Source organism: Musa acuminata, chromosome BXJ1-6 (assembly GCF_036884655.1).
Source record: "Musa acuminata AAA Group cultivar baxijiao chromosome BXJ1-6, Cavendish_Baxijiao_AAA, whole genome shotgun sequence".
Lineage (NCBI taxonomy): Eukaryota > Viridiplantae > Streptophyta > Magnoliopsida > Zingiberales > Musaceae > Musa > Musa acuminata.
This window is the reverse complement of record NC_088332.1, coordinates 15,790,260-15,805,501: the sequence shown is the minus strand read 5'-3', so window position 1 is coordinate 15,805,501 and position 15,242 is coordinate 15,790,260. Positions and strand designations below refer to the sequence as shown.

The window sequence follows — 15,242 nt, the reverse complement described above, 5'->3', positions numbered from 1 at the left end:
AGCGAACTTGGAATTCTGCCGTTGAAATTAACAACTGTTTAATTTTTTAAACCTATTATTCTCGTTCGTAGCTGTATGATGTTTATCAGCCTGCTGGACATTAAGATCATTAATGTTTTTTTGTTAATTCAGAGTCTGGTTGTTGGATATTTAACTGTTTAATTGTCTGCACCTGTTATTCTTGTTCGTAGCTGAATAATGTTTTATCAGCCTGCTAGACATTAAGATCGTTACTGTTTTTGTTAATTCAAAAATCCCATGGTTGGATATTTATTTGGAACCAACCAATGTTTTATCATGTGAAGTGAAGTGATGTCGGTTGAAGAGATCTCGGAGTTGAATCATTGTATCGTGATGTTTTTAACAAAGCTCCTGTGTTTGAAATAAGATTTCTGGGTCCATAAGATTCGGCTACTACTTCTCTGATGTGTTAGTCTGATGCCTGGGTCCATAAGATTCAGCCTAGTAGATGCCTAAGTATCGAGGGAGTTTTGAAGTCTCAAACAACATATACTTTAAGGTCTTTTTATAGTGCAATATGGTATCATTCTATTTAATATCATGATTAAATGTTCAGAATGATTACACAGATCGATCTTTATTAAACAATTCATAGTCGTGGTACGATCCATCGAGTCGCATCAATTTTTTAAGAGTTGCTTCAGGTGTCCAGAAAGCGTTGTGGACGAAGGCCGACAGCGCTGCTGCTTCCAATTCCAGCCACAAGGCGACGCCGGGTGGGAGAAAGGTGCTACGCCCATGAACAGTTGCAAAGAGGCGCGACGTGAGTCGTTCGACTGCCGCTAAACCACGTTTGTCTGATCTCGTCTTTATCATCGCTGCTCTTCTCTGCCCTCGGCGAAAGCGCGCGGACTCCACCCCGAAGAGGTGACATCTCCTCCACCCCTCGTCCAATCTGATCCTTGAAAGAAATCAATGTTTCTGTACGATCGGATTTCTTGGCACGCTTCCCTCTCTTGATTTCGCGTTGTTGCTTCCCCCTTGGTCCGATGTCTTCTCATCGATCTTGTTTCCTTGTGCCGTCTGATCATGGCCGGCTGGCGGGCGGGCGTGCTTGCTTTTCCAAAGATGTTCGCTTCAGCACGTTCTCTCCGTGAATCTTGGAAGTACTGCAGTAATTAGGCTGTTCCAAGATCTCAATAGAAGAATTACCCCAAATCTATGCACAAGAATGACAAAAGATGCAAGTTTTTAAGACCATGAGAACGGTTGTCGAAGTAAGGCATGGGCTCTAACAAAATCATCTGCATCCGGATACTGATTTTGAGAACCTGAGGTCAACAAATCGAGGGTTGCAACCTTCCTAGGCTTAGGGCAAAAGACCACCATAGCATCAATATCTCCTCCTATTTGCTTAGCCACACCATGGAAAGGGGGGAGTATGAATATTAGAGAGTAGCTTCAGGGAAGCAACAATTCTCAAAACAATAAGCTATCTGTGAGTGCAAAACAAACTGATATCATCACATTCAAAGGCTTGCCAAAAACTTTGAATTCGAAGGCCCAACGGTAACACCAGGGACTGGAGGTCTAACATTTCTACTTCAGCCAGAATTATTGCTATGATATTACACCCAATCATATTTCTTAGAACATTGTTATTCAGGTGGACTCATTCAGTAGATAACATTTTCCTATTCCTTATGATTAAATTGGCTAATTGGTAGATTATTGCACCACATGCAGTATAGAGGGTTCCAAAATAAATTGACAAGAAGAGTGCATTAGCTACTGATCTATTTTTGAACTTGGAGTTTCATGTAACAAAATGGTGGAAGCAAACAAAATTTCTTAGGTTAATTCTGCAGAAAAGTGGTATTGAGTCTGCTGTTCATGTCTGTAAACCTAAAGGTAGCAATTCTTTGGAAGAAAGGTAATAGGAATTCCTGCTTCGTTGCATAGAAAATCTGACATAATCTTTCGACCTTTTGCGTCATTGGAAGCAGCTAAAATCATGTAGTTGACATATAATCTTTGTGACGAGGATGACATCAATCATTCTTTTAAATAGGCCTTATAGATCTGACAAGTAGGGGAAGTCGAGGCCAAGGCATACACAGTGAGGGATGCTATGGGATGAGCGGAGAGTTGCAATTTAGATACTAACAAATCTTAGAGATTGAGTTAAAGCAGACAATTGAGAAATCACATGTATAAGTCCTCTTCAAGGAAAATCCAATGCTTTAAAACAATCATACTGCATGTCTAGTCAAATGCATTTGATATAGACTCGGAAGTGCCGCAAAAGGTAGTAACAGTTCAAATTTTTTCATGGTTTACAGATTACCGCAAAACATGGTAGAAGAGCTCTTGCATTGAGAAGGTAAAGCTCCTCGACTTGCTTGGGGACCGAATTTTCCTGCCACTGAATCAAACGCAGACTGACCAGCCAAATTCTGTAAGTTGTCCACTGGCTTGTGAACCCTCCCTGCAATTACTCTGAATATCAGCAAGGCTTTTCTTATAGAAGGTTGATCCTCAATAACTTGAATTGATTCTAATGCTCTCCCACTCGGTGGAAGTTGTGAACACTCCCACCCCTCCCTTCATTTCCTTCTTTCTGGAGAATCCATGCCTTAGAATGTGACAAATGCTGCACTTATCTGATGTGCAAAGGTTTGAAGAACCATGTATACCTAGAGAACAACAGATTGTTGTTCCATAGAAACTTAACAGTTCATTTCCGTCAGCCAAGCATCGCCGGTGCTTTTTAGGAAGCTTGCTGGCTCTAGTCTTTTCCATTTCTCAGTACTCTTCGGATTGGGTGAGAGTCTTTTGCATGTTATGGACCTTAAGGACTCGTTGTAGCCGTCCACAACTGCTCTCAGACTTTGACCAACTTGCTTTGCATATAATTTCTACTATCTTCCTAGAAGAGTCTCCTTCCAGTAGTTCACTAACTGCCAGGAAAAAGAATTAGATTAATTTGATATGTGAAACTAAAAAGTTATCTTTAGTAGGAAACAATACACAGTTGTGCATGCTTTTATAACTGAAAGAATTAGACAATAGAACAACAAAATGTTGGCTACTAGAATGGTATAGTCATCACAGGTTGGTATCAGGATTGGCAAAATCTGGTATTAGGGGGAAACAACAATAAGACAACATTTCATAGAAAGAATGGCAAAAAGAAATGACAAATAGTATTTTCTTTTTCTAATTCACATAGGAAGAATAAGGTCAAGTAATAAATTCATTTTTCTGATTGCTAGTAGCTGATGCTGGTGGTCTTAAGAAATATGTGTTTTTTAAAAAATGTTTCATCATAAATGGTGACTTAAGCTGAATTGAAGAATAAATAACTCTTTCTGATCTTAGAAGAGGATAGCACAGGCCAATAAATTTTTTTGAGCCTGAAATTTGCTAAAACAAATGGAGAAGCATAGAGTGTTAACAGATTAATGAAATAGATAGCAGAGATCCTTGGTATTTGAGTCTTCACATACAGCTGATAGGACATTGAGGACACCAATGAATCCATATTGCAAAGTATATATAGCAGCATTTAACTAGGAAAAGAGTGAGAAACTATTGGCAAGTACTACAGCATCATGTTAAAAGAGATCTAATTCAAACTAGGATTATCAATAGTAGAGCTGAAGATGTCAAACATTTGGAGAGACCTAATAAGAATGTCAATTTCAGAAATTTATTCAGTTTACAGACAACACAATATAATTTGAATCTACAGATAGCATCAAAAAGAAGAAATGCTAAAATGTCAAGAGAGGGAAGCACAGAAAGATCAGGAAGAGAGAAGAGAAAATACCCTCCTTTACCTGCATGCTTGGACAGATTATGTGCCTCCAAATCCTCCCATCTGCCAAACTGCTCCCTACATCTATGGCAGAGTGAAGGACTAGACTGACCAGTAGAAGGCCAGACTTTCAAAGAAGCATGATCAGCACCAGCATTGCCAAGAACAGCATCAGAAAGTGAAGAATAACCCTGTCTATCTGCAAAGATGCAAGTGGCCTTCCTTAGGGCTGTGGTGCTTCTTCCTCCAGGGCCTGGGGTCCCAGGCCTGAGGGTGCCCACATAGGTGGATCCCACGTCACCACCACCCCCATGGTAACTCTCTGGTCCAGTAGCTATCTTGAGCTCACATCTGGTGTCACTAAGAACCACCTCATGGGCTATGGGGTTCAGCACCTCACTGCTCCCAATAGACCTTGGGCTGCTGCAGTTTGGCTTCTCCATCTGCCTCCTGGCTCCATGGATGACATCTCTGAGGTCGGCTATGGATCTGGAGCAACAAGACCTGGATCTCTTCCTTCTCAAGAGGGTGCCAAGATGGCTCCTGCCCTTTGGTTCATGGACATCAGGGTTGCCAGACTTGCTATGGAGAGATTTCTTCAGTGTGATCCAAAGAGTAGGCATCTTCTTCCCTTCCTCTCCGTTCTAACCCTTCTTTTTCTATTCCCTCATGCACCCTCTCCAGCAACTATGGCAACTTCCACCAGCCCATTCGTTGTATCCCACCTGGAGAGGGTGATTTCCTTCCATCCATAGAGATAATTCCATTAAGTCTGCCTCCCTCCTCTTAGAACGGATGCTATCAACCCATATCGTGGGTTTCACAAGAGAATCCAATGACTCACTGCATCAAAATGGCAACTCCAATTGTTTTCTATTGAGAAGAGAGACAAGCATTGGCAAGGCAACAAAAAACCAGGCATGATCAGGACACCAACATCAGAATCACAAAACAGAGAAAAGACAAGACAAATGGGTACTTCGAACATGGAATTCACCACATCCAACCAGCAAAACTTGGTTAGTTGCATTTATTTGTTGTAGGTAGGTACTATCCTGCAACACAGAGAGTGAGATAGAAAGGAGACAGTGAGAAGTGATTACTATGGATCTGGATTCCTATAGGAGCTTTTGATTCAATCTGAACCTGTGGAACACTGGAATGCATGGATATGGTACATTCATTTAGTAGCAGAGATCACAGAGTTGGAAATCAAATATGCCAGATCTGAGAGAAATCTTGACATACATGAATACAGGGAAGATCTTGGTTGAAAACATGCAGTTACTTGATTCCTTAAACATACTCCCTATCTTGGCTGATAAGAATAATCATAGACATGAATGGCATGACAAAGCTTCATAATCATGCTAGTTTCATCTTTTTAAGGATTCATGATAAGTTCATGAGAGGACATTAATTACTGGAGTTGAGCTCCACTTGCATTTTCACAAACAAACACATCATATATTTTTCATATCAGTAAATGAATCCTATTTCGTTAATTTTTTAGGGGGTAGCAGTCAGAAAACTATTTGAGTTTAGCTATATGAAACTTGTTCGGTGGTTAAATACTTCAATGTATCATGCAGTAATCAGAAGATTAGTGATACCATCTTTTCAAGGTATTGCATTTGACAACTGCCAAGAACTTCATATATTTCCTCTTTATAGGGATGTGAGCTATCTCCATAAACAAACTCATGGATGCTGCCATCCACCTCTATTACACTCCTTCCTGTTTCCTTCTTCATCCCTCTTTCACGCATCAACTTCCTCATCTCCCACACTTGGTTCCACATTCCCTCTGCTGCATATATGTTCGACATAATGACATACACCCCGCCATCATCTGCTCCCAGCTTCTTCAGCTTCTCGACTGCAATCTCAGCCAACTCCACGCATCGATGTGTTCGACAGGCCGCGAGCAGTGAACCCCACAAACTTGAGGTGGGAGTCCCTGGCATCGTTTCTATGACTTCTCTAGCTTCCTGCAACCGTCCTGCACGGCTGAGGAGATCCACCAAGCAACCATAGTGTTCGACCTTTGGCTCAACCCTGAAATCCCTCCTCATCCTGTCAAAGATCTCACGTCCTTCACAGACCAACCTGGCATGAGTACAAGCTGTCAGAACGCCGAGGAATGTCAGATCATCCATCGTTGCTCCTCTTCTTTCCATCTGGTAGAAAAGTTCCACAGCTTCACATCCAAAACCATTCATGCCAAGTCCTACAATCATCACGCTCCATGTGACCACACTCCTCCTAGGCATTTCGTCGAAGAGCAACCGGGCAAGGTCTAAGCTTCCACATTTCATGTACATATCTACCAGGGCAGTTTCAACTACAACATCTAATAAGATATTGTGCTTCTTCACGTAGGAGTGTATCCATCGACCTTGATCGAGTGCACCCAGCTGAGAACACGCTGAAATGGCACCTACTGCACTGATTACGTCAGGCCTTACACCCTGACCAAGCATACATTGGAAGAGCTCCAAAGCTTCCTTTGGATCCCCATGTTTCACGTAGCCATCGATGAGGATGCTCCACGATATGACATTCCTTTTGGGCATTACATCGAACAGCTCTCTGGCAGCGAGCATCATGCCGAGTCCCACGTACCCATCAATCATGGAGTTCCAGCAAACTAGGTCTTTGTTGGGCATTTTATCGAACAGGTCACGAGCACGGTTAACGTCCCCGGCCTTCTTTCCGTATCCATCGATTAAGATAGCCCAAGAGAAAGCATCTCTCTCCGGCATTGCATCGAAAAGCCTCCCCGCTTCTGCGGTGTCTCCACAGCTGACATAACCAGCCATTAGCGAGTTCCAGGATACCAAATCCCTCGACCGAGATCCATTGAACAGCTTCCGGGCCGCCGCGATCTCTCCGCCCTTGCAATACAAGCTGATCAAACCATTCATCACGAACAGATCCTCCCCCAATCCTTTCTTCAGTACATCCCCATGAATCGCCGCACCTTCTTCGAGTCCAGCCAGCAAAGCACAGGCCTTGAGGACAAACGGATACGTGTAGTGGTCAGTCAAGACACCAGCTTTACGCATTCGAGCGAAGAGCAGAACGGCCTTGTTGGGGTTTGAGGACCGGACATGGAACCTGATGATGGTGTTCCAGGAAAAAGTGCTCGGCTGATGACTCTGGGAGAAGACGAGATCGGCATAAGACGCAGGGACGCGGGCGGAGAGCTCATAGATGGTGGAAAGGAGCCGGCTTGCGACGAACGGGTCGCTGAACAGGGCTCGGGTGATCAGCTGGGCATGCACTTGGTGGACTCGGGAGACAGTGGTGGAGTTGTGAAGCAGGTCGAGGAGCTCGCCGCGAGAGAGGAGGCCGGGGAAGGATGCGACCATGGCGAATTGAAAGGGAAGCCATTCGCATCAGCGTCCGGCCTTATCACCGTGCACGAACAGCATACATGAATAGCTTGTATATTCGTGCGAAGGTCCTCGGATACTTCTCCCACTCGACTTTGCAGGGCTAGTTACTTATTAGGCATCTAGTCCTCTTTGGCATCCTAATTTTTAGATTTAAAATTTTATATTAGTATTCTTATAATTATGAAAGTAAAATATTTAATTTTATGAAAGTAAAATATTTAATTTTATAAAAGTGAAATATCTTAACGTTATCGATTTTATTGATGGAAGATACAACATATATAGAAATGACATAAAAATAATAAAAAAAATAATTTTAATATCTCAATTATATATTTTTTTCTTAATCGATTTTTATGGTGGTGGCAAATGACGACGTCACTAGAGATTACGAGTGGCTGTTATGATTGTGGTCGAAGAGAACGATGTAGGGATACCCTTAGACACAAGCTGAGTGGAGTCTTGAGGGTGGAGCTGAGGAACTTCTACGACTTATTGTGAGTGAAGGAGAAGAAAAATGAGGGAGAGCGACGATGAGAGATGAAGTCAAGGAAAAGAAAGAAGAGGACGATGATGATGATCACACTAACGCAGATGCATAGCAATGCTGCTCTTCTCTACTTCTGCAACTTCCTCTCTGCATCGCCTTATATTTGCATTGACACTACATGCGATGCAGAGTGGTGCTCATCATTCTTCCCCATTTTCCTAATCCCTCATCCTTCTTGTCCCTTTCATCGTTTTGCATTTGTATCGATGCTCATCGTCTTGCATTTTCATCGACGTCGCTTTATATCTACGTTGGCGCACTCATTATCTTTGTTCATTTTCTTATCTCCCTTTGCCTCACCTTATTGTCACGACCTTAGCTGGTTTTGCCTAAGGCGTGCGGCACCCTCGCGCGTCCGTCCGCAAAGGTCAGCCTCCCCGAAGCCTCCCATTGTCCCTTAGGACCAACAAAAGAGAGAACGGGTTAAAGAGAACGCCTCAATCGGGATCCACAAGCAAACATGTCCGAAATACACTTCATAGACAATGCAAGTTACAAACAGACTTTACAAGCTCTGAATAGTTGCACAACAAAGGGTAAAATGGTCCATTACAGACCGAAAAGCTCTCGCTCGTGTCCACTTGACACAACCTTTATTTACAAGCCTAAAAAGGCCACCAACCCAACTAACATGGGACTATTTAGCCTTCGGCCGCCCCTCTATCTGCTGTACAAGGCATGAACATGCCAAAAGACAACGGACAGACATAAGCATTACATCCAACATCTTGTTTAGAAGTTTGTCCGTTACATTCTCCCCCACTTATCCCTTCGACGTCCTCGTCGAAGCCTTTGTGAACACTGCAACTCTTCGCCTTTGCTGAGTCTTCAATCTTCTGCTCCAGCTGCAATGCGCCACCTGGCTCCCAGCTGCTCTCCGCTGCTGTTTCTGAGTAGTCGAACCTTTGATCCGCCATGCTGCTTCAACTCACCAATGACTCTAACTCTGGTGTGGGGGGTTGGCTGAGTTGTGTTGATCCTTGTTGATTCCTGCGGATCCGCCAGATGAAGGAAAAGACCATCTTTACTGCGCCAGTTTCTCAAAAATTCCACATGTTGCTTGAATTGGGTGGATGCTTGTTGGAGCTTTAACGAGCATCGCCTCGCAAACTTCTGAAGTTTTGGGTCCTTCCTCCACAAAATCTGCTCATTGACTCTTCTTTTAGTTAGTTGTCACATCCAAGTAGGTTCGCATCACTTCCGCTTTCGATTGGCATTTCGTTGGGAAATGAAGTGGACAATCTACTCTCAGTAGCACTGATCACCGCTGGTGAGGATTTGACAACTATTGTCTTCCGTTATCTTCGAAGGGTCTTTGAACTTGTGCAGAGCTCCTCTGCTGGATAGATAAGAGAACTGGGGTACTCGGTTTCGCCCATTCTCTTAAGAGTTGAGAAGGCAAAGGTTACTTGACTTCGCCCGCCTCCTCGAGGTTGTACATCATGCATCGAGCTGGTTACTAGCCTTCGCCTGCTCTTTGCTCACACTTCTGAAGCACTCGAAGTGTTTGCACTCCTTGCGTTGAGTTAGCTACTATGATTCACCTTCTCAAAGTCATTGAACTTCTGGAATGCAGGAAGTTTTCACCCCAACTTGGAGTAATTCTCTGATAGATGAGGTCGCCTCTGGGATTGTACCGTCTTCTCCATCAACCCTGCCGCCTACTCCACTGAGTAGCAAAGGTATAGCACCGCGTACTACCTGCTTCGTTCCTTGGTCATGCACTCTTGCATGACCCGAAGTCCTTCACTTACGGCTATCTTGATGAGAAACTTGTTGACACCGGTCTTACGAAGTTTCTTGGCCTCTGCCCTTCAGCCTTGTCTCGGTACTTGGAGATTGCCTCTGCATGCTCCACCTCCTCGGCCCCTTTCACGACCAAGCGCTCTCCTTCCGTGAGAGCAAGGGATCAATGACTTGCACGGAAGTCCCGCCTCTGCGGTACCATGGCGCTGCCATGCCCATGGCCCTACTATCCGTCGCCTCGCCTCTATATCCCTTTTCTTCACAATCAGTAGAGATGTCTCCGTGGCACTCCTCTGAGTCCACCTCCATTCTAACTGATGCTTGATTTTTGGGTAGCTAAGTCCCTCTGGACTCATCGTCGCTTCCTCGCCCCTTTCGACCCCCTGCTTCAACACCCCTGTGTTCTCCAAGCAGTCCGTTTGGTCGATGGAAAGACAGACTACAACTCCCATGCATGGCCTCTGCCATCACGTTGTAGAGTTTGCACCGATTCTGTTCTCCTTAGCTTCCTTGGTAGCAACGTTCGCTTACTCGACCTTGTCCTCTGACTTGTCGGGCTCCCTTAAGCGAATATGAGCTCTGGAGAAGTCCAACTCTCCAGCTGCTTCGATCATACCTCTACATGATCAAGTCCCTCCCATGGAACTCACTGGTACTTGCATTCGAACTTTTCCCTTGGTGGAACACAGCCCCCATATGCTGATGACCAAGGCTTTCATCCGATGCAAAATTCGATGCACGTCCGGAAGACCCGCCTCTGCGGTACCATGGCCTTCACTCCTTGAATCCATAGCCCTTCTTGCCGTCGTGTTGTTCATCGAAGTGGAGCTTCCAGTAACTCCCGATCATACCTCCATATGATCTCATCCCTCACGGGACAATGTCGTGTGTGTCGCATTGCCACGAACTGTTCCACCACGATCCGCTGCACCATGTCGCCTCCTGGTGACATCTCCATTGCATTCTGATCTTTTTGGAATAAACTCGAATTGTGAACCCTCCATGTGTGGCCTCTGCCAATACATCGCAGGGTCTCCTCCACCTTCGATTTTGTTCACTCCTTTGGCAATCGACCTTCATCCACCCACTCTTGGGTCACACCTAGATGAAGCACCACTCTAGGGCAGTCCGTCGCCTAATAGCTCCCGAAGTCCACCGACTTCACTGTAGTTTGTGCACCATTGTCTGGATCCTGGGCCTCTGCCCCTACCAGCACAATCTCCGCTGCGCACTGCTTCCTTCATGGCAACTTGAATGGCAACACTATGGCATATTCTTCAAGAGTAGCCGCCTCTGCGTCCTCTTGCCCCGTGCTAAGGCCTCCTGAACCCAACTTCGCCTCCGCAAATTGAGTCGCCTTAGTTCCTCCATCAAATGCTCCTCCGAGATAAGGTGCATGTGCCCAGAAGCTCCCTTCGTCTTTGGCACCATGCAAGATGAGTCCGCTCCGTCAGAATGAAGGACCCATGGAACAACATGATCCTACCCTTGCCTCTGCAAGAGTTCATGTCTTTGACCTCTGTCTAAGGAAAGCACTGTGCTTCTGCTCCATGTTCCAACTTCTCTGTTGGCTCCCTTCATGCGGCTTGGGTACTTCGCCAAGTTACACCCAAGTTGCTCCGCTCCTCGTTTTTGCATTGAGTCGATGGTGGCCCTCGCGCCCTCCATTCCACGGGTCAGCCCTCCCTTGAGTCCGATCTCCATATCGACTCTAAGTGTGCCTTCATTTAAGTTGCTTCAGGTCGCTCCCCCACTTGATCTCGCAATGCATCCACCAATGCATTCTCTCGAGCGAGATCATGCGACAACTCCTCGCCGCTTGCTCAGTCCATCGAGCTTCGTGAAGTTGTTGTTTGTGAGGTACTCCTCCTCAACATGTGAAGTCCGTCTCACATGATTCTCCATCTGGAGTGCCGAGACTTATCCCTCCTAGATAACTGTCCCGTTGGAGCAACATCTCTCTTCGTTTCGGAGACCCCCATCCCCTTGGACTACTCCGATCTGCTGAACAAACTGTGCATTGTTCTGCCTCTTGCAAACGCACTTGCTAGATTGCGCCTCCACGTCAATACAGCCACCGCCGCACCCCTCAAGGCCTAGCAACATGCTAAACTCGTTGCACACTTCAGCCTCCTCCGGACGTATCCTTCACATGACGAAGAGAAAGTTTCAATGCTCCATGGCGCCGAGTCTCGGTCGCCTTGGGATGGCCATGAACATTCTATCGTCCGCATACAAGCCCATGCATGAGTACCAAATTCTTCGAGTTAGCAATTCCCCTCACCTCTGTGAGCTTTGCATAACTCTTTTGGTCGTTGAACAACTCATTCCACCTTGGATGGTCTCACTCTTGCCAAGCGCCTCGCTTGCCTAGAGCACCATCAAGTATAGTTGTCAACGTTGAGCCGTAGCTCAAACTCAGCCATCCCAACCTTTGTGCGCTCCGCATTCTTCCAAGCTTGCCTGTTCTCGTGGTGCCTCTTGCGCGAAGGGTTGGCCATTCCTCAAAATACCAATGTTAGATGCCCGCTCTTCTGAGCGACTCTTTTCCCTACATCTCCATGCCCGTTTTCCCTCAAACGGTCGCGCGTGGGCTGACTGCCCTCGACGCAGCCCCGCTAGGTCCCCCACGTTTGCATGTCAAGTGTTTCTATGAGTGCTTGTCCCGCTCTGATACCATAATGTCACGACCTTAGCTGGTTTTGCCTAAGGCGTGCGGCACCCTCGCGCGTCCGTCCGCAAAGGTCAGCCTCCCCGAAGCCTCCCATTGTCCCTTAGGACCAACAAAAGAGAGAACGGGTTAAAGAGAACGCCTCAATCGGGATCCACAAGCAAACATGTCCGAAATACACTTCATAGACAATGCAAGTTACAAACAGACTTTACAAGCTCTGAATAGTTGCACAACAAAGGGTAAAATGGTCCATTACAGATCGAAAAGCTCTCGCTCGTGTCCACTTGACACAACCTTTATTTACAAGCCTAAAAAGGCCACCAACCCAACTAACATGGGACTATTTAGCCTTCGGCCGCCTCTCTATCTGCTGTACAAGGCATGAACATGCCAAAAGACAACGGACAGACATAAGCATTACATCCAACATCTTGTTTAGAAGTTTGTCCGTTACATTATGTCGTCGTTCTGTCTCCTCATTGCTTTATATATGTGTCAGTAGAATGTAAGGCCTTTATCTCACACCTTTCGTCATTGTAATTGCAAAGTGATACCAACACAAATGAGTTATCGAAGATATTAAGATTATGTTTTTATCAATTATGTTTTATATTATTCTTGTACGTGATATCACATGTTGCATCTTTTATTAATAAAATCAATGAAAGTTAGAGTAAATAAAATTAAATATTTTTATTTTTATAATTATATAAATTTTAATATAAATTTTTTAAGTATGAGGACTCGAACGTAAAAGGTCTAATTATAACTCTTCAATCTTTTGTATGTTCTTGATTATGCATCGAAAATCATGTCAATAAAAAGAAATAAATATATGTAAATAATCTTGACCCTCCGTTTTGAGGGATTCACTGCTTCTGTTCGGGGCATTTCCGTTATAACACTCACCCCGTCCCCAATTCAAAATGTTTCGAACGACGCCGAATCCCCTGACCCTCTTCACCTTCACCTCCATGTCTTTATCGGAGATCAAGAATTAGGAAGGACGAAAAATCTAGCACTGGCGCTCAAGAAGATTGAGTGAAAAAAGAGCCATTTATATCTCCAAATCCCCCTCTCCTCCTTCCTTTTCTGCCCATTGAAGTGGCGGCTCACGTCGCTCCATCGCCTTCCCTTTGGCTGCACTCCGACCCACCCTCGGCCCTTAAAAATCCATAATCTTGATCCCATTTTTGTTAGGATCGGAGCGGCAGGAGGGGGGGGGTGAATTAGTGTAGTGGATTAAAACTCATAAGTTTGAAATCGATTTCGTAAATGTGTAGAGATTTCGATTCGACAAAGGATGACTTAGCTAAAATAGCTCGAGTAAAGATAGTCAAGAGTAGGGAGATGAAAACTGAATGATTTGCAGCTAAGTAGAGAAATGGTTCAGAAAATTAAACACTCACACATTCAAGGAACACCATGATGTATAGTGGTTCGGTCAAATGACCTACATCCACTTTCGAAGCCTTCTTCGATGAGGCTCCCAACTTCCACTAGCAAATCACTTTGAAGGGGAAGCACCAAATACCCCTCTTACAACTTTCTTACAAGTGGTTCATACTCTTACATATTTTTTTCAAAGAGAAAGAGGGAGGTGAATACTTAAGCTATTGAAAACAAGACTTTGCTAGAGCTTTTTCTCACTTTCTAACTTCTTAAAAAGGTGTAATCTCTACTGAGAATTGAGGGGTATTTATAGGCCTCAAGAGGATTCAAATTTGGCCTCCAAATTTGAATTACTTTTGGGTTTCCCGGTGTTGGCAGTGCCACCACCGGACCTCTCGGGTTCTGGGCGGTGCCACCACCCAGTTCGATGGTGCCACCACCTAGACTGTTCCAACTCACTGGTTGGGCTCCAAACTTGGTCCAAACCAGTCCAAACTCGGGCCCAATTGGCCCATAACTGGGTTATAGGATTAACCCTTAATCTTAACCCAAATTATATACAAACTACGAAATTAAGACATAGCCCTAAGCAAATTTTTAATCGGCAACATCGAGTTTTCTTCCGGCGAACTTTCGGCGGACTTCCGATACACCCTCGGATTTCTTCTAGCAGACTCTCGGTCTTGTGGCGAGTTCAATGAGTCTTTGGCAAGTATCCGAACCTTCTCGGTGATCTCCGCGAACCTCCGATGATCTTTTTAGTGGACTTCCGAAAACTTCGGCATGTCCCTGATTCTTTCTCAGTTGGTTCCGACAGCACTTCCGATGATTCTTTGGACTTTCGACGGACTCTCGAACACCTATCGAACTTGACTCCAGTAAACTTGCTTTATGTCATCAAGCCATCGTAGTTAATCCTGCACACTTAACTCAATAATATGGATTAGATTAATTAACCCATCAATTGACTTCATCATCTAAATCCGAGATTCAATAATCTCCCCCTTTTTGATGATGGCAATCAATTGATGACGGAGTTAATCATAACTTCCCCTATCTATATGTCATGTTATGAGAAGATAAAAACACTTGAATTTAATCACTTCGAATTCAATCTCTTTGAATTCAAGCCTAAACTGATAAGTTCTATTCGTTGAACTTATCGTTATTCTTAATAAGCATGAACAAATACGAAACTTCGTATTTCTTATAATTTCAAGGCATGAAAATTATTTTCAAGCCGAATGATAAAAGATAATTATCATTTCGATAAGAAATAATAATAATTTGAAATTTCAACATGGATCTCATGATATAAATGCAAGGCATGATTTCATATGATCATAAGATGATTGCTTATCATATATATAAAAAAAATGATAAACATGATACGACAATCAATATAAAAACTTTCATATGCGATATGCTCAAAAAGTTTTATGATACCTTTAAGGAATATAACACATATAAGACATTTTTCATTGCATTATATAGCATATAAGCTATTGCAATACGATACATATAAGTCATGCTAATTTCATATTTGCACAAGTCATCAATCTTTTGCACATTCTTCTTCCCCTTTGTCATCAACAAAAAGGAGATGAGTTTTCAAGCATAAAACTCATGATGATCGAAGCCATTCATAAAATCATTTCATAAGAAAAAAATCTTGAAAAGGAGATGTCAAAATTGACA

At 44.0% G+C, this 15,242-nt stretch overlaps 1 protein-coding gene, 1 long non-coding RNA gene and 1 pseudogene across 2 annotated transcripts; 1 reads left to right on the top strand and 2 right to left on the bottom strand.

The window, feature by feature from the left end:
* The first annotated feature begins 746 nt into the window (after positions 1-746).
* Positions 747-2,516, top strand: LOC135676497 (uncharacterized). Its single transcript, XR_010514318.1, has 2 exons — positions 747-888; positions 2,304-2,516. It is a non-coding gene; the product is annotated as an uncharacterized LOC135676497 (long non-coding RNA).
* Positions 888-4,404, bottom strand: LOC108953174 (uncharacterized; annotated as a pseudogene).
* Positions 3,649-7,259, bottom strand: LOC135676495 (pentatricopeptide repeat-containing protein At3g29230-like). The gene has a single exon (XM_065187750.1). The coding sequence runs from the start codon at positions 7,153-7,155 to the stop codon at positions 5,377-5,379; it is 1,779 nt and encodes a 592-aa protein (XP_065043822.1). The 5' UTR covers positions 7,156-7,259; the 3' UTR covers positions 3,649-5,376.
* Between the last annotated feature and the right edge of the window lie 7,983 nt (positions 7,260-15,242).

Excerpts from the sequence above, each read along its gene's own strand:
- LOC135676495 (XM_065187750.1), bottom strand. The coding sequence starts at position 7,155 with ATGGTCGCATCCTTCCCCGGCCTCCTCTCTCGCGGCGAGCTCCTCGAC.